Source organism: Lepidochelys kempii, chromosome 1, assembly GCF_965140285.1.
Source record: "Lepidochelys kempii isolate rLepKem1 chromosome 1, rLepKem1.hap1, whole genome shotgun sequence".
NCBI classification, from domain to species: domain Eukaryota; kingdom Metazoa; phylum Chordata; order Testudines; family Cheloniidae; genus Lepidochelys; species Lepidochelys kempii.
Window position 1 is genome coordinate 171,216,477 of NC_136380.1, and position 21,240 is coordinate 171,237,716.

The window sequence follows — 21,240 nt, forward strand, 5'->3', positions numbered from 1 at the left end:
AACACTTAACAAGAGACCACAAATATTTACAGTCTAAATAGAGAAGATCAACAAAGGATAGGAAAGAAAACTGCAGGACAGTGGCTGACCCAGAAATAGGAACCTAGGTCTTCTGCATCCCAGTACAATGGTCCACACTACGTCTGGGGTGTAACTAAGGCATTAACTGGGCCCTAGACATACAAGTTCGACTAAAGTCTTGATGTGACAGCCTCAGGTGCAGTTAGACGGGAATAAAGTCACTCCATATAGTGATTATGGAGAATACCACAGCCAGAGATCTAAAGTAATTCTCATGAAGTGCCCATGGGAGAAGGGCGGGGTGAAAGTAAGATGATACTTACCGGTACGAGGGCCTGACTCTGGGCCCCCACAAGGGGCGGGGCCTCGGGGTCAGCCTCCCCCAGCCAGCCCGTTCATGCTGCCCGGGGCTCTGGCCGCGGCCACGGTAGCGGAGGCCGGGAGCCCCAGGCCCTTTTTAAATCGCCAGGCCCTGGAGCAGCTGCCCCTCCTTCCCACCCCCCATCAGCACTCGGGGTGGAGGGGTGGGCAAAAGGGTCAGTGACGTTAAAGCACTCCCCGGTGCCAATGGCCACTTACCAGTCCGCCGTACCAGCCCACTTTCATCTCTGGATGAGAGAGCCAACAAGGTTCAGAGAAATTAGTTATTAATTAGTCTGCTTGGGTTTTGGTTGGTAGTATGTATTACTGTGTTACAGGAATCTCACACGCAAATGGATACTGGTTTCTGGCATGTGACAAGCATATCTGAACCCTGAACCAGGTCATGGCACTAGCCAAGAAATAAAGTTGTAGTTTCTTGGCAGCACTCCAATATGTTAGCCCATCATTACAATTAACACAACTATTTTCCTCTCTATAAGATCAAATGACTGGCTGCAACAACTAGAGGCGAGTTTGTGTGGGACTGCAGGTATAGGAAGAAAGAGAGAGACGTGATGAAAGTAAAAAAAAAGTTAGACCAGAAAATGGCAAGGAGAGGTACAACCAAATTGTCATAAATATAAAGGGAAGGGTAAACCCCTTTGAAATCCCTCCTGGCCAGGGGAAAGCTCCTCTCACCTGTAAAGGGTTAAGAAGCTAAAGGTAACCTCGCTGGCACCTGACCAATGAGGAGACAAGATACTTTCAAAAGCTGGGAGGAGGGAGAGAAACAAAGGGTCTGTGTCTGTCTGTAGTCGTCTTGGCCGGGGATAGACCAGGAATGGAGTCTTAGAACATTTAGTAAGTAATCTAGCTAGGTATGTGTTAGATTATGATTTCTTTAAATGGCTGAGAAAAGAATTGTGCTGAATAGAATAACTATTTCTGTCTGTGTACCCTTTTTGTAACTTAAGGTTTTGCCTAGAGGGGTTCTCTATGTTTTTGAATCTAATTACCCTGTAAGATATCTACCATCCTGATTTTACAGGGGGGATTTCTTTATTTCTATTTACTTCTATTTTTTATTAAAAGTCTTCTTGTAAAAAACTAAATGCTTTTTCATTGTTCTCAGATCCAAGGGTTTGGGTCTGTGGTCACCTATGCAAATTGGTGAGGCTTTTTATCCAACATTTCCCAGGAAAGGGGGGGTGCAAGTGTTGGGAGGATTGTTCATTGTTCTTAAGATCCAAGGGTCTGGGTCTGTAGTCACCTAGGCAAATTGGTGAGGCTTTTTACCAAACCTTGTCCAGGAAGTGGGGTGCAGGGTTTTGGGAAGTATTTTGGGGGGAAAGACGCGTCCAAACAGCTCTTCCCCAGTAACCAGTATTAGTTTGGTGGTGGTAGCGGCCAGTCCAAGGATAACGGATGTAATATTTTGTACCTTGGGGAAGTTTTGACCTAAGCTGGTAAAGATAAGCTTAGGAGGTTTTTCATGCAGGTCCCCACATCTGTACCCTAGAGTTCAGAGTGGGGGAGGAACCTTGACACAAATGAAGCAAAAAGGAAGCAGATTTCAGGACTAAATGCCCCACATTAGCATAGAGCCACTTGGAGAAAATGGCCAAGGTAATGATCTTTGATCTCCTCGTGTCTCCATTGACGAGCCTTTTCATCACTCATTCAGTATAGATCATGATCTTCCATAACAAATGCAGCCAGTCTGGAGGATTGCTGGCTATTTGCAAGGTTATTTTTGTGGTGGGTCCCACCAGAGCAGGTAATAGGACAGGTTCTGTTCCTCCAGGATAAATGCTTACGGTCTCTCTCTTTCATGTGGCTTGGAAACTTCAGCCTTGGAAACGTGGCCTGGGCCGGGGGGCACTGCCCGGTACTCAGTTTGAGACTGTGCAGGCGGTCTCTGCTGCTGACGTGGCTACTTCTGGGGAGCGTGAACTGGAGATTGAGAAAGCAGAGGTATCATGCAGAAGCTAGTGCCTTTTAGTTATCTGGATATTTTGGAAATAAACAGAAGGACAATAAGAAAAAAATTAGTCAAAAAGGAATGTGGCATTGTTATTTATGGTGAACAACTACTACCTAGGGAAGAAGGTTTGGACACTGGCAAGCAGTCAAATACTTGCATGGTTTAAGTGGTATGGTGTTGGGGACCCTGTTTATTTCAATGAAATAATAAAACCTGAATTTGCCATCTACTACTTCTATGGCCCGTCTGTTGGCTGGTAGGGGTCACAGTGCTCCTAGGAGGGTATGGAACTGACTGAAATACTCTATCGCAGTGAGCCTGCTCTGCTGGACAGCTACAACAGCTTACCAGCAAGTAGGAAATAAGCCAAGGAGACTGAATTCCTCTCTCATCTTTGGAAGTGACCCCTTGAAGACCAGGTTGAGACACATCAGCAGGGGGCAGCGTAAAAGAAGTTTGCCCTGCTGCTGTCCATGCAATTCCTTTGCAGGCAAATAGAGGACTCCGCACACAAGGGCAATCAGTCTTGTACTTTTTACCCATACTAAATGTACTTCACATAGATGAAGCAGACTAATGGTCTTTCGCCACTTTATTACCATTTCTGAAAGGCCAGTGACCATGTACGATTTGATTTAGGGACTGAGTGACCCACTGGCTCAGATACTGAACTGATCCTAAACTCCTATTGAACCATTCTAAAGGACCTAATTACTTTGATGGTAATTAACAGAATTAAATGCACCTTAACATTCAGTGAGGACAAGGACAAGTTCAGTTTTAACATTGTGTCAATGGATCATGGGTAAATCTTTGCTTTCAGTAAGGTTACCCATGACCAGCTGGCAAGATGTTAAAGACAACAGTCCCTGTCTACACTCACTGCTAGGGCACAAAGTTAATGAAACATGGTAACTAAAACAAACTGTTTGCCAGACGCAGGGAGAGGGCACTTGATTGCTTATTCTGGGGGGATCACTTGATTGCTTATTCTGTTCATTTCCCCTCAAGCACCTGGCATTGGCCACTGTCGGAAGACAAAATATTCGGCTAGATGGACCATTGGTCTGACCCAGTATGGCCGTTCTTATGTTCATGACTCCTCAAGGTCATGTTCTAACATGTCTTAGTTTTCTCGTGAAGACAAGCCTAACAGGCCTGGAGTTTGGGTTTGGTTCAGTTGCTGAACTGTCCAAACCTCTCAAGTCTGCAAGGTCGGACTGGATATATACCAAGGAAAGGCTACTGAGAGATTTATGGTCCTCCCTGTTGCTGGTCAAGCCAGTCACACCAGGAAAACATCTCATGAACATGTAGGACTTAGTTAAACCCTGTTCACCCTAATAATATGATTTTCCTGTAATGATGTTTTCATTGTTAATTATTTATAGCCAATACCTCTGTTGTATTCTTGAATTAGATTTATCTCATTACATACCTTTTCTTTTTCTGTGACCACCAAAACTAAAACTCAGTCTAAATTTTCAAAAATTACTAGTGATTTTTGCATACCTCTATGTTCAGGTGCGCAAGTTGAGACATTTTAACAGGGCCTGATTTTTAGAGGATAAATAAATAACAACAAAACCTCTCTTATGCTCTGTACTTTCTGAAAATCTGTTCTGTTTACAGTGTCTCAGGCTGCATATCCAAAAAAAATAGAAGCACCCCAAATCACTCTCTAGGCACCCCAAAAATAGAAGCACCCCAAATCACTCTCAATTCAAATGCAATTGATGATGTTGGTTGCCTTTATTTATTTAACTATATATATAATGAGAAAGTGTGTTGGTGAGAGTCTCAAGCTTACATGTAGATGAAGGATGTTCAAATAATCATGGATGCTTCTCTGAGGCAAGCTTTTGGATGGTCTGTTCTCCCCTCACTAGTAAATAATAGTCCTTGAAAATAGCACTGTCTTGTTAAAAACAACCATCAGTAACCAAGATTAAAACTACCAGTTGAGGTGTAGAATTTCAGTGTGACAAAATTCAGTTCTTTCTCTCTCTCTATCTCTGAGCAAAAAGAAAAGGAGTACTTGTGGCACCTTAGAGACTAACCAATTTATTTGAGCATAAGCTTTCGTGAGCTACAGCTCACTTCATCGGATGCTGTAGCTCACGAAAGCTTATGCTCAAATAAATTGGTTAGTCTCTAAGGTGCCACAAGTACTCCTTTTCTTTTTGCGAATACAGACTAACACGGCTGTTACTCTGAAACCTATCTCTGAGCAGTTTGTGGAAAACTAGATCTTAAGTGGTCAGACAACAACATGAAAATTTCAAGTGCTTACTCTGTTCTTCATATCTTTCTGCTCTCTTCTTCCTGATACAGTAAATCAGCAGAGCCAAAAAGATGATAAAGACAACTGCACCTCCTGCAATGCTCCCAATGAGAACACTGTCCAGTGGCCCTAGCTCAGAGAGAAGAAAACTCCAATGCAAAGTCTGGAATTTGGTCCCAGTGATCTGGAGAATGTACACATGTGAAGCTTATGACATGGATAGTGATGATGATATGAAAACCTTGTAGTGTTATAGCATCTTTTGTCCCAGCATCTCAAAGCATTTTCACAAACAAATTAAGACTCAGAACACCCCTCTGAGATAATGTTCAGTATTATCATCCCCATTTTACAGAGGGGTAATTGAGGCACAAACAAAGTTAAACCACTAGTTTATGGCCACAGAGAATTTTGCTTCCTGCTAAGTTTTCATGGAACATAGCTATGAAATGTGTCTGGGATGCACTTTGTTTGATGAAAGTTCTAGGGAAAGTTTGAGGCAGCATTCACAGGAGTACCAAGGTGTCTTGCCTAAGCAACAATAGGTGTCAACTTGCTGCTAGTGATGGTCAAACCTCAAAAGTCTTGTTCTAGATTGGCACACAAAGATCTGAATGCCCTTCTGGCCCTTTAGGGACTTTCAAAATGCTTTGACTGGGCAAAAGTAGGGCTCAGAGTCTGACAAAAAACAGACTTTTTCAGGAGTGCTTCCTACTGAACCGGAAATACTGTGTGAACAGCTTGTTTCATGGTATATCAGAGCTTGCTCTTTTAGCCTTGGCTGGACCTCAAAACAGGAGCTATATAAGACTTAACAATAGTGAAGAAACAGAAAAATTAACCAGACTTTATGTAACCACAAACCAGTTTTTTTGTTTTGATTTAAGGGTGAAGGTTGATTGGGTTGTTACTTATTTTATCCAAATAGGCTTGTTTATATCTCCACTTCCCCCATCCAGCACCACACTTCTTTGAGAACGTCCCTGTGCATCTGGAATGTCTGTTTGATTGTATGCATTAAAGAGTGGAATAATACTAAGCTCTTATATGTTACTTTTCATCCATAGATCTCAGTAGGTCAGTATCATTATCCCCATTTTATTGATGGGAAAACTGAGTCACGGGTCAGTGAAGCGACTTGCCCAAAGTCCCCTAGCAGGCCAGTGGCAGAGCTGGGAATAGATCACAAGTCTACAGTGTCTTAGTCCAGTGATCTGTCAACTAGGCCAGTGGTTTCCAAACTTTTTTCTGACAACCAACTTGAAGAAATTTTTTGATGCCAGTGACCCAACGGAGCTGGGGATAAGGGGTTTGGAGTCTAGGAGGGGCTGGGGCATGGGTGTGAGGGCTGCAGGGTGGGGCTGGGACTGAGGGGGTTCAGGGTGTGGGAGGGGGCTCTGGGCAGGGTGTTGGGGTGCCAGAGCAGGTCAGGACTCCGGGCCTGGGCCACTGATGAGGGGTTTGGGGTGTAGGAAGGGGCTCCCAGTTGTGGGGGGGGAGTGGCTCAGGGCGGGGGCAGGGGGTTGGGGTGCAGGAGTGGGTCAGGACTCTGGCCTGGCAGTGCAGGCTCTGGAGTGGGGCTGGGAATGAGGTGTTTGGGGTGCAGGAAGGGGCTTTTGGTTTTTTTGATATGACACCTCTGCTATATATTTCTTCAAGACCTCAGTGACAAATGCTTTTGTTAGCTGTTGATGCTACAGAAAAAAATATCACAGACTAGCTACTTATTCTCCAGGGCCACACAGTACCCCAAACTACCCAGCCCCTGATATCTGACAGAGTTCAGCAGCCAAGTCACAAGAAAACACCAAGGGCCAGATCCTCAGCTGATGTAAATCAACACAGCTCCATTGAAGACAATGAAACTACATAACGACACTGACCTCCTTTGTAAAGTGCTGTGAGATCTATGGATGAATAGCCCTATACCAGTGCTAGGTATTAATAATTATTATTATTATTATTGTCAGTTTACACACATTATTATTATTGTCAGTTTACAGTTTACAATGAAATGAGGATTGGCCCTGAGTGATGAAAGAATGAACTTCATGCAATAAGCTCCAAGTATTTAATATACACAAATGAACGTGTCAGTAAGAAACAGCAACTCTACGCTGCTTTGTGGTGACTCCATCTTTGGATCACCCTCCTCATGCTTCTGTGTCAATTTAATAGGGTTATCTCTGGCTACCTTTGAGAACTGTTTCTTGAGTCTTATATCTGCACTTGCATTCCTCTGGCTGTTTCAGGCTGCCACCACGCTGTCTGAGGTGGTGATACAGCTAGGAGTGAAAAATTGGATGTGCCCCAACTTATGGTGGATGGGCAATGACCTGGCCCTGGGGCAAGTGAGGGGGGGGGGTGGAGATGGAACTTCCCTTCTCCTGCATAAGGGGGCAGGGCAGGTTTTCGTGTATGTCGCTGGAGGTAGGGGGAGGGGCTGAGGCAGTGCCCCCACCTTCAGATGGCTCCAGATCTCTAAGCAGGGGCAAGGGCTGCTCAGTGCAGAGGGAGCCATTGTGGTGCAGGGTGAATCTCCGTTCAGTTGGCCCCGGCTCTGTGCCAGAGGGCGTGCCATCTCGGGCAGCTGGAAGTACTTGGCCTCCCCTTGCAGGTGGCTGCACTCAGGAAAGTGCTGGGGTAGCATCAGCAGCAGGTCCTGCATATAGTCCAGGATGTAGCAGAAGAGGAAACCATTGCAGTTGTGGAAGAAGCAGCCTTGGCTGTCCTGGGGCAGCTCGCCCAGCTGCTGCTGGGAGAACATGCGCCAGAGCAGTGAGTCTTGCACCGCCACCACGGCACATCTCTCACACACCTCCCTGCCAACATTCAGCTTCTGTTCTCCAGGAAGGTGGATGAGCCTGGACCTGCTGTAGTAGCACCCCTGCCCCGGTTCCTGCTGACAGGGATACTCCGCCCCGGTCCAATAACCGCCCACCACTGTCCACCAGGGCCAATCCAGAGAGAGTCCACTGCGCCTGGGGAGAAGCCATCTCCTGCCCTTTCTCCCTTAAGTGCCTAGGAGCAGTCTCCTTTTCTCCTGAAGGCAGTGGGAAGAGTCACCTCTCTCCCACTTTTGCTAGCCTCTGCTCCACACTGGCAGAGCCTCTCACTGCTTCCATCGCTCCAGGAGCTGGCAGAGCTGCCCCCTCTCATGCTCAGATCAGGCTGGGCCTGGTGCTACATGGGTGGGCCATGGCCCTGCCACTCATCTGAAGGGGGCAGACAATCACCCTTTCACTCCAATGAGCCCCACACTGTAGGATTCTTTTCTCACCCCCTTTGAAAGCTGACTGGTTTTATTGATTTGCATGCTTTCAGTGGCACTTTTTACTGCAGCATCTGGGGTAAAGCGGGGCATGACCCTGAAAAGTTTTGGGACCACTGATCTAGATTATAAACTCATTGGGGTATCGTCAATGGGCCAAACTCTCTGCTTGCGTAACTTCACTGAAGCCAACACAGTTAATTCCATAAAGAATTTGACTCCATCTCTCAACTGTATACTATACAGAATGTAGCGCAGAGTCACTGGTCAACAGATATTAAATAGTGATGATTTAACATTTGGGATCTCTAATTTAGACTATATAATTCTTTTGTAATAGCTGTAAATGCCCAGTTCTGCAGCTATGACTCTGGCAAAACTATAGGAGTAAAACCTGCAGCACTGTTCCCCTTGTAGTAAATATGTAGGTTTCTACCACCTGATTGTCAATTTTACTTATGTTACTGTTAAACTGCTTGGTGTCTAAAGGTGCCAGATGCCCAGATTAACACGTCAAAGGGAACATGTGAGAGTTAATTGCATAAATGGAGATCCATAGACTATAAAGCAAGCAGGGACCATTATGATCATCTAGTCTGACTTTCTAAATAACACAGGCCACAGGACTTTACCAGAGGTGGGAAGCCATCAAAGCTGTTCAGATATTACTTTTAAAGGACTAAAAATACATAGGTAATGAAATTAAGTTTTTAACAATTTTTCTATTGACACTTGAGATTATTAAAAGCGAAAGGATTTTAGAGCCCTGATTAATTTTTAAGTTGTTGACTTCTTGTATTTTACCAAAGATGGAAAATTAAAGAAAAGACTGGTCAGTTTCAGGTGTGTTTCACTGATTGCACACTAGCCTAATGCAGCTGGGCTTGCCTCTCCAACACTGCAGGACACTGTTTCAGTTTGTTGGGGACACTGGGGCATGGCCACTAGGTAACTCGAGGGGAAGACCACGAGTGTCGATGAAACCCCCTCGCATTAGGCCCAGGTGTCTTTGGCCCCCCCTCCTGCCTGGAGGCACTCGCAGCAGCTCTGCGTACTAGGCCCAAGTGTCCTTGCCCCTCCCCTCCCTCCCTGGAGGCACACACAGCAGTTATGCTGAGAATCTGCAACAATATGTTGCAGAGTCAGACTGCTTGAAACTAAGCAAGGCCAAACAGGGGAGATATGGAAGAACAATGCTGAATAAAGCAGCTTTATGTATAGTTTAACAAATGATACAGAGAATCAGGGAACTAGCTGGGAACTGGATTGGCTGGCTATATGGATACTTGGGGCAGCTTGCTATTGGATAAGTATGCTGGGAAAAAGGATGTATAAAAGCCTGTGTAACTTCCTGATCTGTGTGCAGGATTTGAGATTTTATTCTCCCTGTACCTTTTTGCAGCTGCAAATAAACTTTTCTGCTTCTCCACCCCGTTGTGATTATTGGGTGTAGCACACCGGGTAATGAACCAACTCAAGCTGTTGTTCAGCCTCTCGGCACTGGGTGCCGGCAACAAGTTCAAACAAATAAATTTCTAGTGACTTTTCCCCCCTAAAGTTTCATGAAAACATTTCTATGAAGAGCAAGTTTTGTAAAACCTTTTTTCCTTTAAGAAAAGGTACTCCGAGGCCTAACCGACTTGATTGCTCATTTAAGATGATCAACTCCTAAAACATGGCTAATTTCCCAAAAGCTCACTGTAAAGGAAGTCCATGCTTTATATGCACATGTTAAATAGCACCATCAGGACATCCACTTTTTTTATCAAAAGAATCCATCTGCCAGTGTGGCACCCCTGACTTTGTAGATACAAGGGTAGAAAAGATCAAGACTTCTTTGCATCTAATTCTCCTGTCACTTGGGGCTTGCCCACACTTGAAACACGACAACGGCACAGCTGCAGCACTGTGAGTACTACCTACATTGACGGGAAGGGTTCTCCCATCAGCCAGGGTAGCTCGGTCGATGGAAGAATTCATCGTCTATAGTTCTATATTCTATTGTCTATAGCTTTCTATAGTGGGGGGTAAATCCTCTGGGCGCCATAGCTGGGGCAACCTAACTTTTTAAACATTAGACTGACCTAAATATGTCGCTCGGGCTCATGAAAAATTTTGTGCCTTAAGCACCATAGCTAAGCCGACCTAACCCCCAGTGTAGACGCGTCTAGGTCGATGGAAAAATTATTTTGTCAACCTCACTGCTGCCTTTCAGAGAGATGGATTAAATACAGGGATGGAAAAAACCCTTCGGGCACTGTAGGAAACATCTACACCATTACCCTACAGTGCGCAGCTGCAACGCTACAGCTATGCCACGGTAGCACCTGTGCTGTGGTCATAGCCTTACACTGGTGTAAATCAAGAGCAAGTCCATTGACGCCCATGGAGTCACATAGGGGTACAGTGTAAATCGGGATTAAGAGAGAAGAATCAGGCCCATTCTTTGGCAACATAGGGTGTTAACAGATGTCCTGACCAATTTTCAACTTGGGTAATTTTATTCTATCCAACTAAAATGACCCCTGAAGTTGTAATTGTCTGTGCAGTGCAATGGATACTGTTGGTGCTGTAGAAATAATAAAGAATAACAACTGAAAAAAAAGGGGTTTGTTTTTTTGCTTCCTGCTGTGTAGTACTGCATAAAACCTATTGCACGTCCGTTCCCTCAGTTATTTTATTGGACTGACACTGGTTTTAGAATCAGCACCCTGGAGACAACTGTATGTTTGTAACTGTTTGTGGGCTGTGGTTAGGACACCTTTTCACAATATAGACTTTATACCTAAACATATGATTTCCTGAGCATCAGTTTTCTTGCTAACATCATTTTTAACTTCACACTGGAACTTTGCAGTAAGGATTGTGTTCTTGGGTTGATAGTCAATCTTCCATATGCCATTTGCATATTTTGGCTCATTTGCAAGAGCCTTGTTTTACTTTGAAGCAAATGCAAAGCAGGTTTATTCTTCTGACTCACCTCACATATCACCTTTATTAATTTTTGCGAACATATCCATTTGATTTCTGGTTTAGAGACAATTTCTGAAAGAGAATACAAGAGGTAGTCTGTGAAGCTTTCTAATTTTAAAAAGTTCATTATTAGAACTGGCAAAATCCACAGAATAATAGAAAGGAACCTAGAAGGATTTTAGAGGCATGGGCAGAACATAACAAAATGATCCTGTGAAAGGAACATATATATTCAGTGAAAGAGAAAGTGGGAAAGTAGCAATGCCTGAGAGCAAACCGCAAATTAGACCCAAGGGGGGATGTGATGGGACAGCAGCAAAGAAAAGGCCAGCACAACACTGGTCTGCATTCTTGTTTTTTTTATAAAAAGCTTAATACCTTTATGACTCATTATCACTTTCCTCTCTGTTCCCTCCCTACAGATCTGTAGAGTTTTTCTTCTGGAGATAACATTTCATTGTTTATTTAGAGAGAGAATCCCAGTCCCTTTGTTCTATTCAGTTTTGAAACACAAGGGGCCACACCATTCTAGCTCAGGCTATGTTTACATTGTGCACCTTACAATGGTGTGACCCTGCCGCTGTAGTCATGCTGTTGTAAGGTGCGCTGTATAGCCACCCTTTATTGGCGGGAGAGAGCTCTCCTGGTGACAAAATAACCGCCCCCCCGCCCGTGAGGGGTGGTAACTTCGTTGCCAGGAGAGCAGCTCCAGATGATGCCACGCTGGCACACATTTTAACAACGTGTGGACATTGGGGGTGGGATGGAGGTTCACACCCATGAGCCCCAAAAGTTTTAACAAAAGTGCCAGTGTAGACATAACCTCAGTAGACTGTGGCTCAGGAGCTGCAAAAGGTTCTTTAATATATTTCCTGCAGCTCCTTGCAGCACGTGATATTAAAACACTGAGTGGTTTAGTTATTAACCAATCAAGATGCTTTTACTGTGTTATTAACCAATTATCAACATGCACTACCTTATTTGCTGCGAGAATAGTATATATACATACACACACACACACACAATATTTCCCATCATACTGTTTGAATATGAATAGTACTATAGTAAATGAAACAAGGAATTCACACTACTGTGGCTCTTTTGGGTGATGTTGGTCACTAATTTGGCTCCTGAACCACTGAGGTCTGAATATCACTGCTCTAGTTCATGGAGAACCCCCTCAGGCATGGCTGAAGGGAGGAGCAAACTACCAGTTTCCCCCTGCAAAATTTTTGCTGCATCATCCTATCTGGTAGGAGGAGTTAGGGGATCCTGCAAACCCTCCCCACAACACTGCTCTCAGGGGCCCTTGGATTCAGGAATGCTATTCCATCCATACAGAGTCTGGAGTCCACTTGCAGGCTCCACTGACCACCTCCTTCTCTGTTTCCAGAGCAGAGTTGGCACTAGCTGCGGTGGCTGCTCATTAGCAACCAGGGAGAGGACCCAGAGCTGTAGCTATATTACCTTGTTCAAAGATATAACACCTCCCACCTAGATCTGTGTGTGGGAAACTGAGCTCAGAGCTGGGGGAAGAGCCAAGGAGGGCAAAACTTCAACTGCTGCTCTATCTCCACCCACAAATACCTCAGATACTATGCAGGCTCTCAGACACTAGTATCAGAGGGGTAGCCATGTTAGTCTGGATCTGTAAAAGTGGCAAAGAGTCCTGTGGCACCTTATAGACTAACAGACATATTGGAGTATAAGCTTTCGTGGGTGAATACCCACTTCGTCGGATGCACATAGTGGAAATTTCCAGAGACAGGTATAAATATGCAAGCAAGAATCAGGCTATGGATAACGAGGTTAGTTCAATCAGGGAGGATGAGGCCCTCTTATAGCAGTTGAGGTGTGAACACTAAGGTGGTTAGTTGGGATGTAGGGAGATCGCAGTATTTGCTGTCTTCCATACAGGAGGCCATCAGTCCAATGTAAGCAAACACACATTGCAGTTACTATGGGAAAGACGCTATGTGATACAGGGAGGAGTTGGCATGAGAGGTATGAGGTGGGGGAGGGGGAAATTACATGAAGGCTTTACATCATAGAGCAAAGAGACAATAGTCTCCTTCTGTGCAGCTCTGGCATGACTACATCTGCAACTCTGCATTCAGTTTTGGGCACCAGAAAAAACTAGAAAATCTATGTCAGTAAAAACAAACAAACAAAACAATTACATCCCTGCCTGCCATAGCTATCAAAATCTTCATGTTACAAAAAGAAAAGGAGTACTTGTGGCACCTTAGAGACTAACCAATTTATTTGAGCATAAGCTTTCGTGAGCTACAGTTCACTTCAGTATGCATCCAATGAAGTGAGCTGTAACTCACGAAAGCTCATGCTCAAAGAAATTGGTTAGTCTCTAAGGTGCCACAAGTCCTCCTTTTCTTTTTGCGAATACAGACTAACACGGCTGTTACTCTGAAACCTTCATGTTACAGAAATTTGTGCAAGATCTCAGGCTTTTTTCAGCAGCCTCCTGTTCTAGGAGACTGCTTAAGTATTCCAAATGTACAGAGCACAGTTCTGCTCCACATCCCACTGGTCAAACAACCTAGAGGTATCAGTCCCTTGAATGGATGCTTAAGAAAGGTTTCACTGTCTGTTGTGAAATCAGGGCTTGAATTGGGCAGCAGCATGCGTACCAGCACTCTCCTGAGCGGTCTTTTTGGGCTCCAAAATGTGTGTCTTATGGAGGAGAACACAAGCTTAAGGAGCCTAGCTGAGTCCATGGGTATATTTGAACCCCAGTTAGGGGAGGTGAGCCCAGCAGAGCGTGCAAACAGTTCAAACATCTCCACAATCCATCACGAGTGGCATCTCAATTTGATGTCTCAAGTGGATTATTAATTTGTGGGAGGAGCTTGGAAGGGTCCTACCACCTTTCTCCCCCCGCCCTCCCCAAGTTAGACCCCAGCCTTCCATCCCTCCCAAAAGTATATATAAAAACCTGGATTCCTGGATATTTTGAGTAGCAAAAGAAAGGCTCAGTGTAACCTGAGCTAACTTCTTCCGTTGTTCATAGATACCGGTGCAGGTCTGTTTGCCTGGCAGAGTTCGTGGCTGATGTGAGAGAGAAGAAATCAGACAGCAGAGGGACTGAACAGAGGGAAAGAAGGAAACAGGGAGACTCACCTGGCAAGAGAGGAAAAGGAGGAACCCACCCAAGAACAGAGAAAGGGAATAGACGCAGAAGAGCTAGCCCTTCAGTGAAAAGGAGCCCACGCAGCAAAGTTAGAGACCACAAGGAAACAGGATGGAGACCCATTCAGCAGAAGGAGAGACTGGGACTCATCCAGCTATGGTGGGAAGGATGTGGAAGGTGACTCACCCTGAAAGCTCAGATTTAAGCTCTTCTTCACTTGCAGCTGTCCCTTGTCATTGTACACGGTCACTATGTAATTTCCCCCTGTCCTCTTCCACCAGGCGGTCTATTTGCAGGGTTCCATTAAGGAACATCATATACTTTTCCTTTTCCCTTTCCCTGTAATATTTCACTGTAGAATTTTTGACTTTCACGAGGAATGATGCATTTTTGAGCCATGTTATTTCATGTTGCTTTTCCACTTTGAAGTCAGGAACGTTCAAGAAAACAGAACCACCCAGAACACCATACGCTTTATGGGCTTCGTTTGCAGAACCTTCAAATAGGGGAAGAACAATACAGCCCGATTAGTGTCTGTCCAAAGCATCTATGGATGAGAGTTAAGAGTAGACACTGCAGCATTAAATAACTTGTTCACAAAGTTAAATGCCCCACTTTTCCCTTATTTCCCAAAGAACCCCTCATAAATAAGGGTGGGCATTTATATAGCTGCTTCATCTCAGGCCTTCAAAGCAGCTCCCAAACATTAGTTAGTTAAGCCTCCCAACCCTGCATTTTAATTCTGAACACAGAGTAGTTAAAGGCCAAGTTTTCAGAAGTGCACTTAGGGATGCCTTGGTTTTGGGGGTGGTCATTTTAAGACCCCTTGGGCCTGGTTTTCAAAGGCACTGAGCACCTGCTGCTCCAAGTCAATAAGGCTTGTGAGGGCGCATTTCCTCTGCAAATCAGGTTGTATTGTATATGCCTCAAGATGGGCACCCCCAGCTGAGGCAGCCAAAATTACTCAAAATACTTCTGATGATTCAAACCTGTGGCCAAACTTTTCAAGTGACCATTGATCTTGAATGCCTTAATTTAAACTTGAGACAGGTTAAAGACCAGTTGCTCAGCGATTTCCGAAAAATCAGCCTCCTTTAATGTGTCCGAGTTGAACACTGAAAATCCTTAGTCGCTTTTCAAAATTTTGGCTTAAGCAACTTGCCTGAGGTCACACAGTGAGTGAGTGAGTGACAGAGGTGGGAGTAAGATCCAGAAGTCCTGCCTTCCGCACTGCTGTGACCACAAGATACACTCCCTCCAAGAGCTCTATTTCATGGGTACTATCACCTGATAAACACAGGCCCAAAGGCAGGTTTTTCCCTTTTCAAGTCACCTTTGACTTCAGTTACTTTTGCGCAAAACGGATAATACCCAGTTCACAAGGGTGCTACTGCAAGTGGTTGTTCAGCACTTGAAGATGTTAGGTGTCACATAAGGGCTAAATATTGGTATTACTAAGAAAGGTACAGGCTGTTTAGCCTTATTCATGTTGTTACATATAAAGCAGCATTTATCTTCCCATGGTATGTTCTGTCACAAGAACTCATGCCCATTTATCTCAAACTGAATCTAAACCTAAAAATCACAGCCTCTGAAGAGTAATAGCAGATTGGGTTTTTAGAGCACAGATTTTTGCCTGAAGGTGACTTCAAATGAGAAGCTGACTCCACACAAAACATTTGTGTAGATTCTTAGTCCGTACTGAATAAGCACGTTGATAAATAATATTGAAACTATAAGACAGGTTAAATACATCCTTGTAAATTTTAAATAAAATAAATTCATTAACAGCAAAACTTTCATTCATAACCAGGGATTATTCAATCTTCCATTTGCGAAATTAATTCCCCTCTAATATATGGGATAAAGCTATACTGGTAGGCATGGTGAGCTAGGCTGAATTATTTTTACACAGTGTAAGTTCTTTTCCCCATAGAGAGAAACTACGTTTATAAATCTTCTATTATAATATATAAACCTTTATTATAAAGTTTTCATTAGATCTAGGATATGATAAAACACATCACAGCAAGGAAAACTGAAAACTAATTGCTGTTTTGTGTAATAGTAATATTGGAGTCAAATAAAAAAAAATAGACTATCATGCTTGGGCAGCAAAATAATTAGAGAAATGTGAAAGGGATAGCCCAGGAGAGCCTGTGAGAGGATGAAGAGTTTCATGCAATGCATCCACCAGCACAAAGGGAAGCTATTATTGAGCTATCAAGTTTCTTAAAAAGCATTCGGCATTTCATAGATTCATAGATATTAAGGTCAGAAGGGACCGTTATGATCATCTAGTCTGACCTCCTGCACAATGCAGGCCACAGAATCTCACCCACCCACTCCTGCGATAAACCTCTCACCTATGTCTGAGCTATTGAAGTCCTCAAATTGTGGTTTAAAGACTTCAAGGAGCAGAGAATCCTCCAGCAAGTGACCTGTTTCTCATGCTACAGAGGAAGGCGAACAACCTTCAGGGCCTTTTCCAATCTGCCTGGAGGAAATTCCTTCCCAACCCCAAATACGGCGATCAGCTGAACCCTGAGCATATGGGCAAGATTCACCCGCCAGATACCCAGGAAAGAATTCTCTATAGTAACTCAGATCCCACCCCATCTAACATCCTATCACAGGCCATTGGGCCAATTTACCATGACTATTTAAAGATCAATTAATTGCCAAAATCATGTTATCCCATCATACCATCTCCTCCATAAACTTATCGAGTTTAATCTTAAAGCCAGATAGGTCTTTTGCCCCCACTGCTTCCCTTGGAAGGCTATTCCAAAAGTTCAGTCCTCTGATGGTTAGAAACCTTCATCTAATTTCTAGTTTAAACTTCCCAATGACCAGTTTATATCCATTTGTTCTTGTGTCCACATTGGTACTGAGTTTCAATAATTCCTCTCCCTCTCTGGTATTTATCCCTCTGATATATTTATAGGGAACAATCATATCTCCCCTCAACCTTCTTTTGGTTAGGCTAAACAAGCCAAGCTCCTTGAGTCTCCTTTCATAAGACAGGCTTTCCATTCCTCAGATCATCCTAGTAGCCCTTCTCTGTACCTGTTCCAGTTTGAATTCATCCTTCTTAAACATGGGAGACCAGAACTGCACACAGTATTCCAGGTGAGGTCTCACCAGTGCCTATATAACGGTACTAAAACCTCCTTATCTCTACTGGAAATACCTGGCCTGATGCATCCCAAGACCGCATTAGCTTTTTTCACCGCCATATCACATTGGCGGCTCATAGTCATCCTGTGATCAACCAATACTCCAAGGTCCTTCTCCTCCTTCATTACTTCTAATTGATGCATCCCCAGCTTATAACTAAAATTCTTGTTATTAATCCCAAAATGCATGACCTTACACTTCTCACTATTAAATTTCATCCTATTACTATTACTCCAGTTTACAAGGTAATCCAGATCTTCCTGTATGATATCCTGGTTTCTCTCTAAATTGGCAATACCTCCCAGCTTTGTATCATCCGCAAACTTTATTAGCACACTCCCACTTTTTGTGCCGAGGTCAGTAATAAAAAGATTAAATAAGACTGGTCCCAAAACCGATCCCTGAGGAACTCCACTGGTAACCTCCCTCCAGCCTGATAGTTCACCTTTCAGTATGACCTGCTGTAGTCTCCCTGTTAACCAATTCCTTATCCACCTTTCAATTTTCATATAGATCCTTATCTTTTCCAATTTAACTAATAATTCCCTGTGTGGCACAGTATCAAACGCCTTACTAAAATCCATTTCTAATGGAACATTCTGAAATCACTCACTCTTGGAAGTGTAACTATTTTAATAATATTCCTTCTCCCAGTAAGTGTTAACAGGAGCAACAAAGCCCTTTGTAAAACCTGCAGCATTTTTGACAAAGAAAAAAAATGTAATTCAGATACTTGCTACTCCTCAGAATTACTCCCAGATATTTAGAGTTATTACTATTCATTATTATTTGTATTGCATATTCTATCATTTATATTTTGCATGTGTAGATGAGGGAAAAGTTGATCAAAATCTTGAGGAAGGAAAGCTTAATAGTATTCCAATTGACAGACAATCCTAATAGGTCTTTAAAAGTGTACTTGGTCTCCCAAATAATTGGAACAGAAGTCTGAGCCTCACAAACAAACATTAAGTCCTCTGTATAGACAATGAAACAACATTTTTTGATAGTGCCAATTGAAATACTCTACAAAGGACACAGCGATCAGAATTTAGCTACAAACTGATCAGTTGCAGTCGCAAAGAGGATGAGATGATTCATGTGCAGTGAACTAAAAAGAGCTGCACTGATAGTACTTTACCCATCTGAGAAAAGAAATAGTCACTTTTAAAGTTTCAAACATTTTAAATAAATAGAGCCTTCAAGGAAATCAAGAGTCTGTTTTAAGTCCATAGCAAGAATATATCCCTTATTTATCTAGTCCTTGTACATAGAAAACATTAAACAGCCATCATAAATGATTTACTGTTGGATTTATTCCTGTCATTCATGAATGGTTCTTGTGTACTGAATCCACTACTGCCTGTTCTAATCTATAAGCCAAAATCGCAACTTAATTTTTAGATCAAAGTTTTAAAAAATAATTGCTATAACTAGAAATAATACCAACATGTATGTACTTAATGTAACTTACAACCTAGACTGACCCCACCCTACTATATGATCATTTATTTATCATCCTTTCTGTTAATATTCCTGTGCAAAAAATACTTACATAGTCAACAGTTCTGTTTCCCTTTAATAAAATGTTTGTTACTAGAAAAGAGCAATGGGTCTACATGATGCACAGTGAAGTTGCTCTTGAATAGGGTTACAAAAAAAATGCAACAGCTTCATTGAGGGCAATAGGAAAAACTCCATGCTGTATTAATACATGTCAGATAAAGGATTGTTAACTTGAAATTAAAACCGTTTACAAAGTATTATTATAAATATTATAATAGCAAACTCCGGTTGTGGCTTCCCCCAGACTGAAAGCTAAATAAAATAATAATAGCCAAGAGATCTTAAAGCACTTTGCAAAGGATGGTAGATATTGTTATCTCCATTTTACCATTGGAAAAAGTGAGGCCATGTGCTTAACAATGAGGGCTCAATCCTACAAGGAGCTGAACACTGTGCCCCCAATAGCAAAGCATTTGAGTACATGCTTCAATCTAAGCACATGAATAGTTCTTTTGAAGTCAGTGGGACTACTCACATCCTTAAGTGAAGCATGTATTTAAGCACTTTGCCTGGACTGGGGACTGAGTGCTGACAACTTTGCAGGATCAAGTCCTAAGAGTTTTAGGGTGAAATCCTGGTTCTATTAAAGTCAATGGCTAAGGATCAGGACTAGGATTTTACTCTAAAGGTCCCATTGCCAGTTTCCCAAATATCTGCTCTTTGCAGCTTCATAAGGGCTAGCTACAGTTCAGAGGGCTGTGTAACACTCTTTAAATGATTTGTTTATTTGTACTGCACTCGCTGTGGCAACAGCGATAATGCTCTTAGGGACAAGAGGCCAGATTCATCTCTGATTTTAGTAGCGTTAAACCAGGGAAGAATGTGGCCCATGGTATTTAAGTAAGATCCAAGCATTTTTTATCAGATCATCCATCCTGCCCCAAGCTACCCTATTTAGCTTTAAGTAGATGATGTGTGGCAGAGATGGGATCAGTCACCTTTAATTGTGCTTTCACATTTCTATATGAAAAGAACTATTAAAGGAATAATTTAAAACATACTGGTAATAACTTGCTCCTCAACTATAACTGAGTCAGGGGACAGGCTTACAATGCAGTGTGGACACCACCCCAAATTCTGATAACTGGGTGAAACCCTGGGACGATGCAGTCATAGGTCCCATGCACCTTGAAAATTATAGCCCTATTGGAACTGGGTCACTGAGTCAATTATCATTGTGGCACAAATGGGCCTAACCAGCACCCTGTTAAGATCGCCATCACCCTTGTCTAGGCTCAAGGAATGAGTATTAACAATCTACCACAGTTTTAAACGCTTTCAGTGCCCTTTTAAGCAAAGCCAGCCTGAAACAGCAAACAGCCGGTGCAAACTCACCTTTTACACAGGAGAACAAAACCACCAAGCACTCGGCTAGAATTCATTTTCAAAATCATAGCTGCAAACTACCCCTGCGGGAAGAAAACTCCTGGCCAGCGAGATGAAGCTCCAGGATGATCAGCAGCCTTTCGCTGTGGGCGGGGCCTCGGGCGCGAAGGGGGCGGGGCTGGGGGGGTCAGTTTCCCCCAGGCGGCCCTTCCACGCTGTCTGGCCCGCGGGCCGCGATGTAAAGGGCCCGGGGCACCAGCCGCTGTCGCGAGCCCCAGGCTACCTACCCACTTTCACCTCCCCCCAGGGCAACAGCGCCTGGGGTTCTATGACTAGCAGATAATGCCTCAGCAGCAGGCAGGGTTGAGGAGCGTGTGTTAGACTTTGCCTTTATCCCTGATCCTTCATTGTCTAAGGTGGAGTTTCATCCAGCTGGGCTGCAGTTCTCTGCAGCTGACTGCCCTTATGAAGTTGTAATGAGGAAGGTTTCCATGCTGCTGGACCCAAGCTGTTTTCTTCTAATTGTCACTCAGAAAATCCCATCCCCCTATTGGGTCATCAGGGATGCATTGCCTTTGCTGGTGTCATCCATCTGCACCAGGGTGGGGAGTAAAGTTAGCAACTGTGCACCAGGGGACCAGAATTAAGTTTGATGGCTACATAACTGTCATGCAGTCAGCCTTAGGGAGAGGTTAATTGCTGGACTCTGTAGAGGATTCTAAGACCATGGAGCCTGGCAGGGTCATGAGGCTTCAGCTGAGCTTTTGCTGCAAATGTATCAGGGCTCAGATCTGGGCCTAGATCAGATGAGATAAAGCGTAAGTGCTTTTTGGTGTATTGAGGTAGTGGACTTATTCTTCTTTAAATAACCTTGGTCAATACTTATTCAAGAAACTTTCTGACCCTCTACTAGTTTCATCATGTATCAATCTCAGCAGAATTGTATATTAAACAAAAAGAATGCCTGTCATGGAAAAGAAAAATCTGATATTGCCTGCTATTGAATCACATGTAGTTCAGGCATCCAAAAAAATCACACGGAGCCCTCACCTGCTTCTATACTTCCCTGGAAATCCCTACGAATGGTGGAGAGGAAAAGAAAACTTGAACAATTTCTTTGAAAC

The 21,240-nt window shown here is 43.5% G+C and overlaps 1 protein-coding gene across 1 annotated transcript in view; it reads right to left on the minus strand.

Annotated features, from left to right (window-relative positions):
* The window catches only part of LOC140905541 (T-cell surface antigen CD2-like), a 111,253-nt gene extending 91,069 nt beyond the window's left edge, over positions 1 to 20,184 (minus strand). The window contains 7 exon segments of the mRNA XM_073329082.2: positions 4,662 to 4,781; positions 10,709 to 10,852; positions 10,855 to 10,968; positions 14,231 to 14,306; positions 14,308 to 14,540; positions 20,126 to 20,166; positions 20,168 to 20,184. Of these exon segments, the coding sequence (XP_073185183.2) occupies positions 4,662 to 4,781; positions 10,709 to 10,852; positions 10,855 to 10,968; positions 14,231 to 14,306; positions 14,308 to 14,540; positions 20,126 to 20,166; positions 20,168 to 20,184 (745 nt within the window).
* Positions 20,185 to 21,240: the final 1,056 nt, after the last annotated feature.